General features: G+C 36.2%; 1 protein-coding gene across 1 annotated transcript; it reads right to left on the bottom strand.

The window, feature by feature from the left end:
• Nucleotides 1-1,339: 1,339 nt before the first annotated feature.
• On the bottom strand, nt 1,340-13,883 carry Alh (coiled coil domain containing protein Alhambra). Its single transcript, XM_083055818.1, has 14 exons — nt 13,175-13,883; nt 13,017-13,096; nt 12,757-12,921; nt 12,418-12,615; nt 11,650-12,339; nt 9,999-10,333; nt 8,267-8,722; nt 7,994-8,177; nt 7,705-7,903; nt 7,271-7,423; nt 6,919-7,180; nt 6,682-6,810; nt 6,402-6,554; nt 1,340-5,584 (listed from the first exon to the last, which is right to left on the bottom strand). The coding sequence occupies exons 1-13, from the start codon at nt 13,281-13,283 to the stop codon at nt 6,404-6,406; spliced, it is 3,111 nt and encodes a 1,036-aa protein (XP_082911944.1). The 5' UTR covers nt 13,284-13,883; the 3' UTR covers nt 1,340-5,584; nt 6,402-6,403.
• Between the last annotated feature and the right edge of the window lie 3,714 nt (nt 13,884-17,597).

Genomic DNA, 17,597 nt, shown 5'->3' with positions numbered 1-17,597 from the left:
ATAATATCTTGAATTTCCTTCTCCTGTTCTAGATCATTTCTCTAATCAGAATTTTATATTTATCAGAATTATTTTCTATTTAAATTTTCATATTACTTTTCATTAAGAAGCTCTGTGCATCCAAGGATTAATGCTGAAAGAATCGAGATTGACGATATGCCTAGAAAAAATATAATTTTGAGGAATATCGTAGAGATCCTGATTTTTTTAAAAATCGCAAATTTCTATTTTTGCAGTAACAAGAAATTACGGTAAAAAAAATCAATAAATTTGACATAGATCTTTATGAGAACAATTCTTGCAATAGAAAAATGCAAAAAATTCGAGGATGCGTAGTAAGATGCAATTTTTTATCTCGTTTGTATTTTTGACATTTCAATAAGTAGAGACACCCATATCGAATTCTATAATTTTATCCGACAAAATGCAATAAATAATAGTTATCAATTGCAATACCGCTTTACAATAATTTTGTAAAATCTGTGTTCACAGCGCTTCAGATAAATCTGTACAATCAAAAATATATTTTTAATATATAATTCAGTTTTTCCTACAAATATAAATAAAAAAAATTGATGACAGCAATTTTTTTTAAATGTATTATGTGCGACACAAAATCATACTATTATATTTTTTTATTTTCTTTAAATTGAATCCAGGCTAATTAATCCAGTACGATTAGATAAATAATATCAGCAGATGAGCTTGAAAAAGACGTTATTTGTAAAATATTTTTGTTATAAAATTATTTTATATTAATAACGCTTTTTCATTGTTATTTATTGATAATCGTTCGTGATTGATCTAAACCCGATTTTAGAAAGAATCTCAAAATGATATATAAAAAATGAATTTTACATTTAAAAAAATTTTTAATGTTTACAAATTGATGCAAATATTTTACTATAATTTATACATACGCTATATTGCCATATTTATTATTCAATCAATATATATACATATTATATGTATCTTGTCCATAGAACGACAGCGGTGAAAAATCTAGAATGTCTCTCTTGTCTTTGTTTTCTTTCTAATTACAAATCGATTTCGCGATAAGAACCGGTACCTATGTCCCTAAATGCGAATGACATGCGATACAGTTACTCTAAATGCATAAGTAATGCGATCTATATCGATGTATACATAATTATATCCAAAATATGTAAAATCGTTTACGGGGGGATTTTTACGAACGAATAATGGAAAATTAATAGAACAAAAAAAATCTAAAAAAAAATAAAAAATTTAAAAAAATAAAAAAAAAAGGAAATGAGAAAACGTTTCTTTCTTTTTTTTTCACGAGAACACGACGAGACGGAAAATATTAAGGAAAGTATCGTAGGAAAGTGTGACAATTTATTTGATAAAAGTGTCCATTACATGAGATTTTAATCGCATCGCTCTTAAAGAGATAAGATCTTATTTACGAAAGTAAACCTACACGCACGATCGTTAATAATATCGGATGTGACTCCCAATGATTGTGAAATTCTGTAATCACGCGAAATCCTCTCCCACGTCGTTGGAGAAGGCTTTGGATACGAAACGAAAAAAAAAAAAAGAAAAAAAATAATTAATCAATTAATTAATTAATTAACGTTTCTCGGTCACGAGAGCCCCGATTCTCGGATGATTAGGAACACAATTGTTTTCTTTGTACCTCTTGACACCTGGAGAGATTGAACACAGAAATGCAGACAATCGAACTTTCTTCCTTTTTGTTGCCTCTTGCACCTAGCAGAAATGACGCGACATGACGATATAAGTAACTCACCGAGAGAAGTAAATTACAGCCGAAGAGGGAAAGAGAAGCTTCACCGACTCTCTCACACATACGCACATACATACACACACGTGACGACGACGACTCTTATCCGTCTCAATGACTAAATAGATGTGCAAATAGCCTTCTCTTGCGCCGAGTTTTTTTTTCTTCCTACGTTCTACGCTTTAAGCCGTCTAAGGAATCGAGAAGTTCAATGATTCGATTGAAAAAATTTGGCACGATTAGCTGTGAAAAAATATCATCGTACTGTTCTCTCTCTCTGTAACTTCGTTTTTTTCTTCCTTCCTCTTCTTCTTCTCTTTTGTTTCTTTTGCTAGGATATCGTACAACTGTGTTTATTCCACGTTTAATTTTATCTTCCTGTAAAATCGTCTCGCGCGTATTCGCATATAATATCCTATAACAATACAGTCGATATTACTATACTGATAATGCATAAAATACTCTTCGTAGTACAAACGCGATGTCTCCTCTTGCGTGACATTACGCGATATTTTTCTCGTTTTTTTTTCCTTTTTCCTTTTTTTTCTTCTTTCGTTTTTTAGAAATCCTAGCGAACTTTCGACAAGGTCGTCATGAAATTCACCAAATCAGTACGATCTAATACGCAGTTTGGAGTTCGAAACTTTTCATCATACATTCTTGAAAAGCTACGAATAGCCTTTTACGTCAGATTAGATTGTTATCAAGTTTTCTGTCACACAAATTATGAATGACAGAAAACTTAATTCACATATACTCATTAAGTAAGAAATTTAGAAAAGGCGCTTTGTAATCAATTATAAATTTAAAAAATTTTCGTGATCATGAAAACATTTTGCGATAAGCCTGTGTTTAAAAAAAATACCACAGCATTAATTATCGTGGCTCTTAAGAATGCATGATAATTCGACAATTACATCGTATATTACATCATGTCGTACTCCCGCGGCACAATCGACGTCCACAAGGAAAACTCGGCAGAATTTTGCGTAATAAACTGATTCTCCCTGAGTCGTGATAAGCTATTCTGTAGGTTTGGTGTTTTCATGTCTATCTCCCGTATCTCGCTACCCTCCTCTTGCGCCTCTCTCTCTCTTTATCGTCGCGAATATTATACAATATTACTTTTTTTATATCGTACAATGTTTAAGCCTAGATTTCCTTAATTAAGAGTTTTCTCTTTCGCTTAAAAATCCCGTGTCTCTAATCTCTAATCGGACTTACAAATTTAGTATTCGAGAGTATAATCGCGATCTCCCTTATTTTATCTTATTATCCCTTAACCACCCTTTAAAAACGCGTTCGGGCTAATACTTTGACGTAAAATACATACATTGTATACTTAGCGTTGTTATTTTTTCTGTAAAAAGAAAGAGAAAAAATGTGATATCTCGATATCTCTCGGATTTAGAACACATCGGATTTACGATAACGATAAAGAACACAATGCGGTAAAATGTCAGTCGATCCCTAACTCTTGGAAATTTTCTCTCGCGGGCAGTTTTCTTCATCTTTGCCGTTCAACCGGCAAAAAAAAATAAACGAAGACATCGTGAAGGTGGTTTAAGGGAAAAAAGTTTCAGTTTTGTACGATGAATTCGAATATACGTATGCGTATATCATATTTATAGTTCGTTCAACTCCTTTGCGAGGCTGAGAAATCTCGTACTATGCTCGTAAACCACGGTGCAAAAATAAAGTGACAGCATAAAACGTATCATCCTGCGAGTGTCAGTAAACCTCTCTCGCGTTCGCTTGACGTTTCTGCATATACTTATGCCATGTTCCGATTTTTCAGAGCGAATTATCGGGCCAATCGCGGACGATTCTTGATGCCAATACCTTCTTATTTTCTTCCTTCTTTTTCTTCTTTTTCATTTTCCAAACGCGTCGTTTTTACGTCGTTGCATGTCATTTTGTGATTTTTGCATATGTGTATCACATGCAATTTTTTTTTCCTCGTCGACTTATCAAAAAACACGTGCTACTTTATATTTTATATACCGTAGCCCTTGAGCGGAATACCTTATATATTCTCTTACAAAGTCTTATTTTCTAAAAATGTTCTCTATCGTCCAGTTTTGATTTTTTTGTGCGATTTGCACGCACACGGCATTGCTCGCTCTCGGAGAAATTATAAAACGATGAGAAAGTGAATAGAAAAATTTTAAACGCTATCTTCACAAAACGAATTCAACTTCAATTCCGATATACAAGCATATATACTGTTTTTTTTTCTTTTTTTTTTTTAAGCAATCGCAGTTTCGCTCTTATACGATCGTTTTTGTCCCATATTCTACTTATAGGATTACAGCCGAATGTCCGTATAGCGATGCGCCGTATTGTGATCTTGTCTGTTTTATGAATCAACTATATATACACGTAAAATGACGAAAAATGACTCTTCCAGCTCTCCCCGTTCTTTCAATTTACTCACATTTATCGCTGTTGGAGCGAAAAAGTGAACAAAGAACAGAGAGCATAATATTTTTTTTATTCTAATTCCGCGCATATGTTATTACAAGAAAAAAATGCAGATCGAGGGAAGACTTTGTAATAAGAACAGTGTTTGGTCCTGACGATTTCACAATACGGACAGTCGACTGTACTCGCATATCGCGACCTCAATACATACACATATGAATACATATATAAAATGTATATCGCAAGTATTCACAAGTTTTTGCGTTACCAAGATTTGTGCCGTGGTTCGATCTTGTTACTCGTTACACCCTCAAATAATATTTTAACCACAAAATTTCTTGATCCGTTTATCACAAAAGGATAAGAAAATCGTATTTTTTTAATTGTGAAATAAAATTCAAGTTGCAGCATGTATACTATATTTTGGAATATCTCAATTACTATAGAATATTATTTTTATATACAATCTGATTTAATAATTAATTCAAGTCATTTAATATTTTTCAATGATCAGACTTTAATATAAATTTTATTATATAGACAATTGTGAAAACTTAAAATGTATTTTTTGTATGTGTATGTATTTAAAAACACCAATAATATTATTGATCGTAGACTTATATTATTGCCATAAAAATGCAATCAAATAATAATCAAATAATAATAATCAAATTATTAACTAAATAATAAATCATTGGAATATTGTGTTTCTAATCCATAGATCAAACGATGGCACGATTTGTATTTCTTTGAGGATTTACGCAGCGATGCTAATGAGAAGTGATATCGATGAAATTCATCAGATTGAAAAGTTATGAATGAAAATGAGATGAGAAGGCAAATGAGGTGTTTAAACAAAACGATCATGCGTTTGCTAGAGAATGTCGAATTGCGATCAACCTACTTCACAGCTCTTGTTGGCGAAAGGCAGTGCTCGTCTTGTACATTTGAATATTCTCCGTTTTTCTTTATACGTAAGATTAGAATATACATAAAATATTAGCTTTGAAATAGGTTGCACTCAATATCATCATTGTCGTATAATACACGTGCTGCGACATATCTCGATAGTGGTACGCTAAAGAAATATAGGAAAGCTGTCTTAATAAGCACATCGGCTTTCAAGTTATGGCATATTCGTGTGTATAATATCCGAATTATTGGATACAATCGAATTTGTGTTTTTTTTTTGCGTTTAATTCTTTTTTTCTTATAATTTTTGCGGAAAATTCCATATACGTATTCTTTTGTCGCACCACCAGAAATATACGCAGTTTTTACCGTCGATTAGAGAATGTACACCTACTGTATTATTGCTATTTAGCGATAGGTTAACTTACAGTCTAAGATTTGTACATCTGTGGATTTGCTGTTCACATATGATGATGCCTACAAAGAGAGATAAAGAATATGTCTCAAATGTATGCCTAACATGATTAAAGAAATGTATGCCTAACGTGATTAAAGAAAAGAAATTTTTCAATTAAGTAAAATTTCTGTGACAATCTGACTAATAATAATGAATTTTAACAAATGTTATGGAGAATCGTCTTCAGATTTTCAAAGAAATCTGTGAGACTAATCTTCCTAACTGCTGCTTCGTTTTTTGTTACATTACTATAAATTTTAATTGAGCCTCTAAATATATTCCAATAGTTGCAATAATATTAATTAAATTTTTATTATTATGCAATTATTAAATTACATAATAACTCGTATAAAATTGTACAATATAAAAGTACAAGTTAAAACAAAATAATAAAAGAATGATATTAAATATATCTGATTTGAAGATGAATGAACACGTTATTTTCTAATGAGATCCACCATCTCTATCAAATACGTACAAAGATTTTGTACAATGCTTGATTGAATAATATTATATAACAATTTTATCTCGTGGAAAGATATAGAGATATAAATCGTATGTATGTCGTATGTCTGTACATTGTAAAATGCAATCGACATCACTAGAATGACATTTGTCATCAAGTAAGAAAATGATTAAACGTGACATAGAAAATGTATATGATGTACATACACATGAAATGTATATCAGTCAATATCTCGCGAAGAAGCGCAGTTAGGTCTCCCTTGCAATGGAATTGGCTTCTTTGACATTCGACAATATCGGTATATCGCGGCAACGAGAATCTCATTTTATAATAATTAAGATATGCGGCTGCCACATTGTGTTTGTATCTACCTTCAGCTGGGTTTACCCGGCGGCCCGTGGCTGGTCGGCGAGGGTCCGTGCGGATGGAGATTGTGAACACCGCCCACTTGATTGCCGGTGAGACTGGACATGGTGGGTTGATACATCGACGGCATATAATTGCTCGACGATTGCGACGACGACCTAGCCGATTATTAATAATTAATAATTAATTATAATTAATAATAAATAATATTAATTAATAATAAATAATAGATATGTATTAAAAAAGTCTGAAAGATGACTAAAATGAAAATACTATTTTATTCACCTCGGCACTCCGCGTAGCGGATCCGGGGTGACAGACGAATTTCGCACCACGCCGGAAGTATTCGCCGGCGCCGGTGATACTATATTGCTCGGCTGACCTTGAAGGTATCCACCCCCGGCTGGACTGTGCCTATTTCATTGAGAAGTTGAGATTTGAATCTTTCAATTATCTTAATCTCAATTATCTCAATTATCTTTCAATATTAAGGATATTTCGTGAGGAGAACGGACTTGTTACCTGATTGTTGGGCTTGGTTGTGGCGCGACCAATGATCCACGATGCTGATACTGGGAGAGAGAGGCCGCCGCGGGTGGGGAGGGATCCGGCGGCAAACCGTTTTCCAACGTCGGATGAGCACTGGAACTGGAGTGAGGCATATACGTGTTGTTCACTCGCGGTTCGCGACTCGACCTAGGTACCGGGGCCGGAGCGCCAGGCGGCACTTCCGAGTGCGAGACATTAGGATGAGATGGATTAACCGTTGGATGTATATTATTCACTAAAAATAAGATATACGAACATTGCAAATGCGTTATATTTCACGTGAATGAGATACAAAAGATATGATGAAATGACTAATCTAACTAACCTGGATGTGAACTAGGCTGAGTTGTCAACGGAATAGCGAGTCTAGCATTCACAGCCAATAAATGGTCTCTCCTCTGAAGGAGATTATTTACATGTTCCTCTAGCCTAAGATTCTCAGCTCTCAATTGATGTAGGCAGGAAAGCAGGGATGCAACTGCAACAGATTTCAATAATGTTGCTGGTTTATTCTACTTATAAGTGTAGAATATGTTTAACGTCAAAAGACCAAAGCACGCATGTCAGAAATGTTAAATTTAAAAAAATAATTATATATAAAAACAGAAAAGACGATTTCGTTACAAGACAAACTTATAATAAAAAGCGTGTCATGCAGGTTTTTTCAGTAGAAAGTAGTTCTTCGTAAAAAGAGCGCGAATTTCGTTTCTCACTAAACCCATGCAATCGTAAGCGAGTTTTTTCTCGCTGTATACTCACTATCAAAATGTTGAGCTTGTTCCATTAGAAATTGACTTCCCTGCTCCCATTGTCTCTCTAGAAGCTGATCCAGTGTCTGTGGAATTGCTCCACCACCCAGAGCCCCACTAGTACCGGCTGTAGGATTCATACTACTCCCGCTCGTCGAGAAGACCGAAGAAAACGAAGATGGCGGTCCACCCGGTTGGCTAGATCGTATCTATTCATGAAAAAATAACATCAAATATACTGTAGCGTGTAATAAGATACAGGTTTCTGTTTATTTTGATGATAATTTTCGATGACATACGGATGCAATTACTCTACTGTGCAGCTGCGGTCCGACCAAGTTTGTATTGGAGTTACTCGCTTCTGTAAAAATAGAATGGGCTTCGAGTTCCTGCGTAAGTGTATCCGACATCTTTTGCGCCATCGTTGAAGTGGGATTCAACTGATTTCCCAGCATATGCGGTGCACTAACTCCATTTTGAAATCTAAAGCAAAAGGAACAAAATATTCCAGTCATACGGTGCATTTGTTCGATTGAATTCAAGTACTTTGGATTTCTATCAACGAGTCTTACAATTTTATGTTATTCTCTTCCTTTATTGTGGTAAGGGTGGTCGGTGTAGTCGATGCAGATGGAATAGGTGTGGACACAGCAGCTTTCCTCTTTCGTTTACTTGTACTACTGCTCATACTTTCGGATCCAGGACTACTAGGCGGTGACTCCTTGACTGTCGGTCCCATAATGTTTGCGGAGCCTGTGCCAATTATGCTACTGAAGTGTCCGATGGTACCTGATGTGGGGCCCTGAATGATTGATGTTACCGAGGTCACTGGAGGCACTGTGGCGGCAGGTGGAGGGGTTTGATGATTGTTTCTCACCCCCCTCTTGGATGTCGCCACAACTGCAGTGCTGGATACGGAAGTTACGACTGACGAGGCCGTCGTCTGTGATTGCGGCAGTGATGCTTGGCTATTGGACGAGCCACGCTTCGGTTTGCGAGACTTCTCTTGCTTATCCGACGATTGGGAACTGAAAAATAACGCGTTTTAAACAATTAGCACAATTGCAATCAAGTCACAATGCGAGATTAATTATTTTTCCTTAATTAATAGAAACTATTAATCACTTTATACACACATATATATATATTATATACTATGTTATATAATATATTTATTATATAACATGTATATATATATATAATTATATGATACAACAAATTATTGTCTCCAATGACACAATTAAACAGTAAAATAACGCACACTGAGAAATACCGCGAAGAAGTGCCATTTACAGCGTCACGTTACACCTTTTCGTCGCTCGTTGCCTTTGAGGCACCTCGCCGAAGCAAAAACAAACATAACCTTGATATCTCTTATTCGCCACAATTCGAGATTCCGCGTTAACAGAGTCACGAGAGGATCTTTCGGGGTCCCTCCTCGCCTCCTCGTTTCGCCGAAGTCGCGACGCGATTATTGTTGCAACGGCCAACTATTCCGCGATGCAATTATTATGCAGCGCGCGCCGAATGACCTCGAGTGAACTATTGTGCTCAATACATAGGCAGACTACTGTTATAAACACGCTCCATTCTTCACTCAGCACTTGTCTCGTTCGTCGTCGTCGTCGTCGTCGCTTTCGCTTCCATGAATGAAGTTCGAACGTCGCGGCACCTCGAACCCTCGACGAAGCACTTTTTCCCCGAGCGGATCTTTTTTTCGTTCCCCTCTCGGAAAAAATCGAACGCGCTCGATTGGGAAGAGGTTAGAACCAGCCACCTTGTTTACCAGTCGCGCCCGCCATTTTGAAAACGGTCCACGACCACTTCGACTCTGAAGTTGCATACGCCTCCAACTTCCTCGAGTGCACTTGCACTCGATGCACTTCACTTTGCTCTGTGCGATTTGTTTATTTATTTCTTTTATGTATTATCAAAAATAATCAAAAAATCTTCCAGAATACACTACTAATTAGAATAACAATTATAATAAGAATGTTTTTCTTCATAAATATTCCTAATAATTTTCTCATATTATATTAATATATTATATATTAATATATATTATATTATATTAATATATAATTATATTAATAACATTATAATATTTATTTATTAAAGGTGAATTAATTAGATATATCTCCCTGGAAATTTCATACAATAAAATAAAAAAAAAAATACACGTGTATTTACATTTGTAATTACGTATAAAATTGTACGTCTGTTCCAGTTACAGTATTACATCTGTCATAATTCAGAGAGCCAGTTTTCAATGGCGAATCTCTTTCTTAATATTCGAAAACTTACCGAGACCGTTTCGGCAGAATTTCCTCGGTGGCGAACCTCTCGGCGGTCACCATCACGCTGGATCGCGGCTCCGTGTTGGCTGCCGTGGTGATGATGCTCTGCTGCACTTGCTGATATATCGTCGGCGCGCTCGTCACCACGCTCTGGACCGTGTTGGCGAGCGAGGTGGCCGTCAGCGGCACCGAGACGACGATGCTGTTCGACGTGGTGGTCGGCGACTGGGTGACGACCGAGGACGACTGGGACTGTGTCACCGTCATTATCACAGGTGTGGTAGTTGCCTCCGTAGCGACTGGTGTACTCGACGATGATTGAATCGGGCTGTCCACTTTTGTCTGCAATTGAAGATTTCGATAAATAAAAAACTGCATTTATTGGATATATGTATATATGTATGGCTATAGAAATATATGGCTTTTGCCACATATTTATATATTTATATTTCAACTTTTTTAATGAACAAGTTACTTAAGTTCAAGACGCGATTAGAAGAAACTTTCCCATCGACTTAATCGATGATTAATTCAATTGCCTGTGGCAAAAGTTTCAAACTAGTAAATAGAGTTCGCTTCTAATTTGATCTCTCCTTCCATGCGTCAAAAACTAATAAAAATTAGTAACGCTTATTATGAAAATAAATACTATAAATATTACTGATTTCTTGTCGATTAAGTTGATTCAAGTTTGATCTAAAGGACATTAAACACTGAAAATGGACAATGTAATATAACTTATATTCATTACTTGGACTTTGATGAAATGCCTCGGTCTAATTAAAATATTTCTTAAAATACTTCTTCCTCCTCTCGTCATCTCCTGAACATAAACGAATTTTATGTTTATAGATTTGCATGTGCATCTGCAGCACTTGTCAGATTTTTTGATCATTATGATGATTACTTCATACCACGATATGATTAAAATCTTGATTAACACAAGACTAACACTTGTAATCAGAACACAATGTTCTTTATGTATTATTATTGTAAAAAAATTCGACAAAAACATTCAACAGATATCTGTACTATATAGGAAACAAGCAGTAAATGTTTACCTATTTTTAGAACTATTTACGTATTTGATATAATTTCGTCAATAGAGAGTTTCTCTGTTTTTCTACTCACACACACACACACATTACTCTCCCCCCTCCCCTATCAAAATTTCACAATATTATTAACACTTAAAGTTTTAACGTAAAATTTTAACTATGCGTATATGAATATTTTATTAGAGATATGAGATAGTTTAAGAAAATTGAAAAAGATTTATTTTTTTTTACTAGTCAGACTATTTCTTTAAACTCATTGTAAACCTAAGATAATTATCCTAGATAATTATCCACAAGTTGAGAGTGGACTTTACTAAGTGCACATTTAATAATGCACATGATTGACACCAGTTATTAGTATTTTTGAGAATTATAGCTAATATTTTTTATTTATAATGCGTCCCAATTATTAGTTCAACGTCAAAACACTAGTATCCTATCGAAGAGTTTTAAAACATAATTTAAATATTTACACAGTTTATTATTACAAAACAATTTTAACACCAGGATTAAAATAGTCCAATCCTCTCAACGAGTTTAAAGTAATTTAAAAAAGCTTATATATATAATTATATAAACTAACAATAAGGACTTGTATACCTTCTTCGACTTCTCCGGTTCCGTTGTTGTACTTAAACTCGTAGCTTCGGCGATCGTTGGCTGCACATTGTTGCTCGGGACGGTCTGTTGCACGACGGTGCTAACAGCCACCACGACCGATCCGCTCGTCTCCGAGCTGGCCGACTGATTCGAGTTCTCGTTCCCTATGACGGTCGGCGTACGCGCTCCGGTCTTCCTCTTCTTGCTCGTGTGGCTCGACGTCTTGTTGGAGGTCGACGAGTTGGACTTTCCCTGGCCACCGATGCTCTTATGCGCCGCATTCGAGTTGCCACCGCTGCTCATCTTCATCGCGGAAGCGACCGCCGTCGTGGCGAGGGTGGTGACGGTGCTGACGGTGCCGTCGTGTCCAAACACGCTCTCCGACTGCGTCACTATGGTCTCGACAAAGTTGGACGTTGTGAATTTGCTAGAACTCGTGGAATTATCTTTGGGCGTATTACGACCGCTACCGCCGCTCTTGTCGTCCGCGACGCCATTTATCTCTAAACTGGGACTAGCATTGGATTTACTTTTAGAATTCGCGGTGGACTTGGAGCTCAGGCTCTTCCGCTTGCCGCTCGACGATTTTATCGGCGTCTCCGCCTCCTTCTCCGGCGACGAGTCCGACGAACCGTTGTCGGCGGGTATCGGCTTGTACGGCGGTATCGTCTTTACGTTGCCGCCCTTTTTCTGAAAATTTGTTCATTCGTATTAGCTGATAAATTTTCAAGGGAATAATAGTAATTATCAAGTGTATAAATTACTTACCAATTTTGAATAATGATGCTGGCAATATCCACAATATTTAACGTTATCGAGATAGTTGCCAGCTTCCTCGCAAAGTAAGCCCAGAGCTTGTGCGCAAGTGACATGAAATTGTTGCCTGCAGCCTGTCTTATTACACTGCATGCAGGCTCCCACGTTTGCTCTGCTGCCTCTACCTTGTTCCTCACAGATGTAGCATGTCTGAAATCATTCAATTTAATATAAAATATATAATATACATATAATATATATTTTATATATATAATGCAATATCAAGCATAATAAAATATAGGTTTCTTTTCCTTCTGCTACATCTGTGTGACGTCGAAATGAAATATTTACCTTGCTAAATCTTTCCGAAGGGATAAGATGCAATATAATTGGCTCCATTGTAGTCACGTTACCGAAACGAACTTCTGGGATATAAAGAGCACAGACAACATGCGCCCAACCAGCCTGATCCGTTCTCTTAAGGGCTCCATCTCGACTCGGACATAACTCACAGCGCTATAGAAATCATTATTTATAAATATTAATATTCTATCGTAATAAATAATGGAATATCCAGCATCTAATCTGTCGTAAGGAGAACCTATACGTACCACCCTAGCACTGCGTTCTTGTGACTCGCATTTCCTGCAATACCACGGACCCGTTGGTACAGTGACAATGCCGTAGCACGCTGCAAGAAATCATAACATTTTCGTTACGATCAGGACAAAAAGGGGAGTCGCTCCAGGAGCCTCGAGCACACAAGTACCTTGGTGTACAGCAACGGTGCAACCCTGTCCATCGCAGTACACCAGCGGATTCTCTGTCCAACCCCTCTCGTCAGAACACACGCAGCACCCTCCGAGCATCTCCTTCATGCTGTGCCCCAAGCAATTCGGAAGACGAGACTAGCATGAGGAGCTAGGCGTGGGACCGCGAGTACAGGCTACGTGGAGCTGACAAATTCGCGTCGTGCGACTCGCACGATCGCATCTTGGCGACGAGCGCGTCGTCAACCCGGCGACGACACCACTATCTCTCTCTCTCTCTCTCTCTCTTTCTTTGGATCGCTCTTCTTCTGGATGACAGCTCTCGTCACCGGCACCGCGCACCCACCTCCTCGCGCACGACGAGGACTACCGCGAGGCACGATACTCCTGATCGGGTGTGCAAACGACGAGGAAGAGGTGGAGGAAGGAGTTTTCTCTCCCGCGAACGTGGAATCACGCTACCGCGAGCGAACACGCGGAGATGTCGTGCTCGCTCTCTCTCTCTCTCTCTCTCTCTCTCGCGCGCGCGCGCGCCGAAACGGAGCTCGCCGCGTCGTCCGCGAACAAATAGCGAGAGGATTGACGTGTTGAAGACGATGTCGCGGGTGAATTTTACGGGGGCCACGCTCGAAACGTGTTCGGACGGTTTGTGTTATTTACGACGGCGCTCTATTTGTTTCGTTGGGCGGCCATCTTATTTTTTTACTCGTCGCGCGCGAACCGCGCATGCGCAGCGCCGCCGCGGGAGATTCTAAAGGCGCGTTCGCACGAGGCGACGCGTTCCGAGTCCCGATTGGCTGCATCCGACGTCCAATAGGGAGACGCGTTTTCTAGGGACAAAAGTATTCGAATATTAAATAAATCGCGAACAGATGTACTGAAATTTTATTCATTTTTATTACAATTTATTACAATTTTATCTTTATTAAAATTATTCGATATATTATATTAATCTATATTTTTGTACAGAGAGAAGCGCAGGTTGATTTTCGAACACACTCAAGATATTAGATGCAGTTCAGGATGCAGGAACATTTTATATGCAATGTGAATCGAGACGTAATCGAAACCTCGTGGGCTTTGAATTGAGATTGCATCACAAAATCTTGCAAATATTTAAACAAGATAGAAAATTCCCCGATAATAATTAATAAAGAAACAGCGAGACGGCGCAGTTTACACAAAGATATTACAGCGCGCATCTACCATTCTCTTAATAAGTAATTTAAATTCTTGATTAATCATGAATATACATGAATAAATAAAGTCGTAATAATAATACATAAAATGCTAATTTTATTGAGTATTTTTTTCATGATTTTCGGTTTTTTTTATATCTAACTCATTAATATATGAAAATTTTATATTGCATTTTTATATTTCATACGATAAAAATGAAAAAACTGTAAGCATAATTTAAAAAAAATATTTTAATTTCTCTTTTATTCTATTAAGGAGTTCTTGAGCTAGATATCTTGCCTACTTCGTATATGCTCAATATCTTTTTTAACAATCAATGAAATGAAACGATATTATACTGTCACTTTATCAAAACATTTCGTGATTTCGTCCATTTAAAAATCTTTAAATAAATCTCTCATATATATAAATATAAAACATTTTATTGAAAAAAATAGTACTCATTTCTACGAATTTATATATAGGAAGGACACATAATATAGAAAAATGGAAAGAAGTTTTTTTTTATTCCTGATGTCAAATCGCATCGATTCTTGTCTTGTTTTAATAGCTATCACTTTTATAATACTAGAACACTACAAAGCGCGCGCTTCGCGCGCGCCATTTATTTCCTTCAACTATACATATAAGCTGCGGTCGAAAATGTACTACTAATATGGAACAAAGATAGAATGATGTTTCGAATTATTCCTAGCGCATTATCGATCCACAGCTTGTACGTTAATTACATATTATACACCAATTATAATATTTATCTTTTCATCTTTTGGTACCATACAGACACCAGCGTACAAATTTTTTAATACGATAAACATAAAATAAGGATGCGTCGCACAGGGTCAGCGGTAAAAAGTATCGATTTCCAATATTTTAAGACGAGCCAAAAATTCATCGATTATACATTTTAATAGTACATTGATTACAGAATCTTTTGGTACCATGCAGACACCAGCGTACAAACTTTTTCATTTGCTATACAAAAATTAAGGATGCGTCGCATAGGGTCAGCGGCATAAATGTATCGATTTCTAATATTTAAAGACGAGCCAAAAATTCATCGATTATACATTTTAATAGTACATTGATTACAGAATCTTTTGGTACCATGCAGACACCAGCGTACAAATTTATAATCGATGAATTTTTTGCTCGTCTTAAAATATTAGAAATTAATACTTTTTTGACGCGGACCCAGTGCGACGCATCCTTATTTTATGTTTGTCGTATTAAAAAATTTGTACGCTGGTGTCTGCATGGTACCAAAAGATTCTGTAATCAATGTACTATTAAAATGTATAATCGATGAATTTTTGGCTCGTCTCAAAATATTAGAAATCGATACTTTTTTGACGCGGACCCTGTGCGACGCATCCGTAATTTATGTTTATCGCATTAAAAAATTTGTACGCTGGTGTCTGGTTGGTACCAAAAGATTCTGTAATCAATGTACTATTAAAATGTATAATCGATGAATTTTTGGCTCGTCTTAAAATATTAGATATCGATACTTTTTTGACGCGGATCCTGTGCGACGCATGCTTATTTTATGTTTATCGTATTAAAAAATTTGTACGCTGGTGTCTGTTTGGTACCAAATGATTCTGTAATAAATGTACTATCAAAATGTATAATCGATGAATTTTTGGCTCGTCTTTAAATATTAGAAATTGATACATTTATGCCGCTGACTCTATGCGACGCATCCTTAATTTATGTATAGCAAATGAAAAAGTTTGTACGCTGTTGTCTGCTTGGCACCAAAATATTCTGTAATCAATGTACTATTAAAATGTATAATCGATGAATTTTTGGCTCGTCTTAAAATATTAGAAATCGATACTTTTTTACCGCTGACCATATGCGACGCAACATTACTTTATGTATATCAAGTTAAAAAATTTGTACGCTGGTGTCTGTTTGGTACCAAAAGATTCTGTAATCAATGTACTATTAAAATGTATAATCGATGAATTTTTGGCTCGTCTTAAAATATTAGAAATGAATACTTTTTTGACGCGGACCCTGTGCGACGCATACTTATTTTATGTTTATCGTATTAAAAAATTTGTACGCTGGTGTCTGCATGGTACCAAAAGATTCTGTAATCAATGTAATATTAAAATGTATAATCGATGAATTTTTGGCTCGTCTCAAAATATTAGAAATCGATACATTTATGCCGCGGATCCTGTGCGACGCATGCTTATTTTATGTTTATCGTATTAAAAAATTTGTACGCTGGTGTCTGTTTGGTACCAAATGATTCTGTAATAAATGTACTATCAAAATGTATAATCGATGAATTTTTGGCTCGTCTTAAAATATTAGAAATTAATACTTTTTTGACGCGGAACCTGTGCGACACATACTTATTTTATGTTTATCGTATTAAAAAATTTGTACGCTGGTGTCTGTTTGGTACCAAATGATTGTGTAATCAATGTACTATTAAAATGTATAATCGATGAATTTTTGGCTCGTCTTAAAATATTAGAAATTGATACATTTATGCCGCTGACCCTATGCGACGCATCCTTAATTTATGTATAGCAAATGAAAAAGTTTGTACGCTGTTGTCTGCTTGGTACCAAAAGATTCTGTAATCAATGTACTATTAAAATGTATAATCGATGAATTTTTGGCTTGTCTTAAAATATTAGAAATCGATACTTTTTTACCGCTGACCCTATGCGACGCAACATTATTTTATGTATATCAAGTTAAAAAATTTGTACGCTGGTGTCTGTTTGGTACCAAAAGATTCTGTAATCAATGTACTATTAAAATGTATAATCGATGAATTTTTGGCTCGTCTTAAAATATTAGAAATTAATACTTTTTTGACGCGGACCCTGTGCGACGCATGCTTATTTTATGTATAGCAAATGAAAAAGTTTGTACGCTGTTGTCTGCTTGGTACCAAAAGATTCTGTAATTAATGTACTATTAAAATGTATAATCGATGAATTTTTGGCTCGTCTTAAAATATTAGAAATCGATACTTTTTTGACGCGGATCCTGTGCGACGCATCCTTATTTTATGTTTATCAAGTAAAAAAATTTGTACGCTGTTGTCTGGTTGGTACCAAAAGATTCTGTAATCAATGTACTATTAAAATGTATAATCGATGAATTTTTGGCTCGCCTTAAAATATTGGAAATCGATACTTTTTACCGCTGACCCTGTGCGACGCATCCTTATTTTATGTTTATCGTATTAAA

The sequence above is a fragment of the Prenolepis imparis genome, unplaced genomic scaffold (assembly GCF_030444845.1).
Source record: "Prenolepis imparis isolate NDT839.2.m4 unplaced genomic scaffold, iyPreImpa1.0 SCAF_15, whole genome shotgun sequence".
NCBI classification, from domain to species: domain Eukaryota; kingdom Metazoa; phylum Arthropoda; class Insecta; order Hymenoptera; family Formicidae; genus Prenolepis; species Prenolepis imparis.
This window is presented reverse-complemented; position numbering and strand designations above follow the sequence as displayed.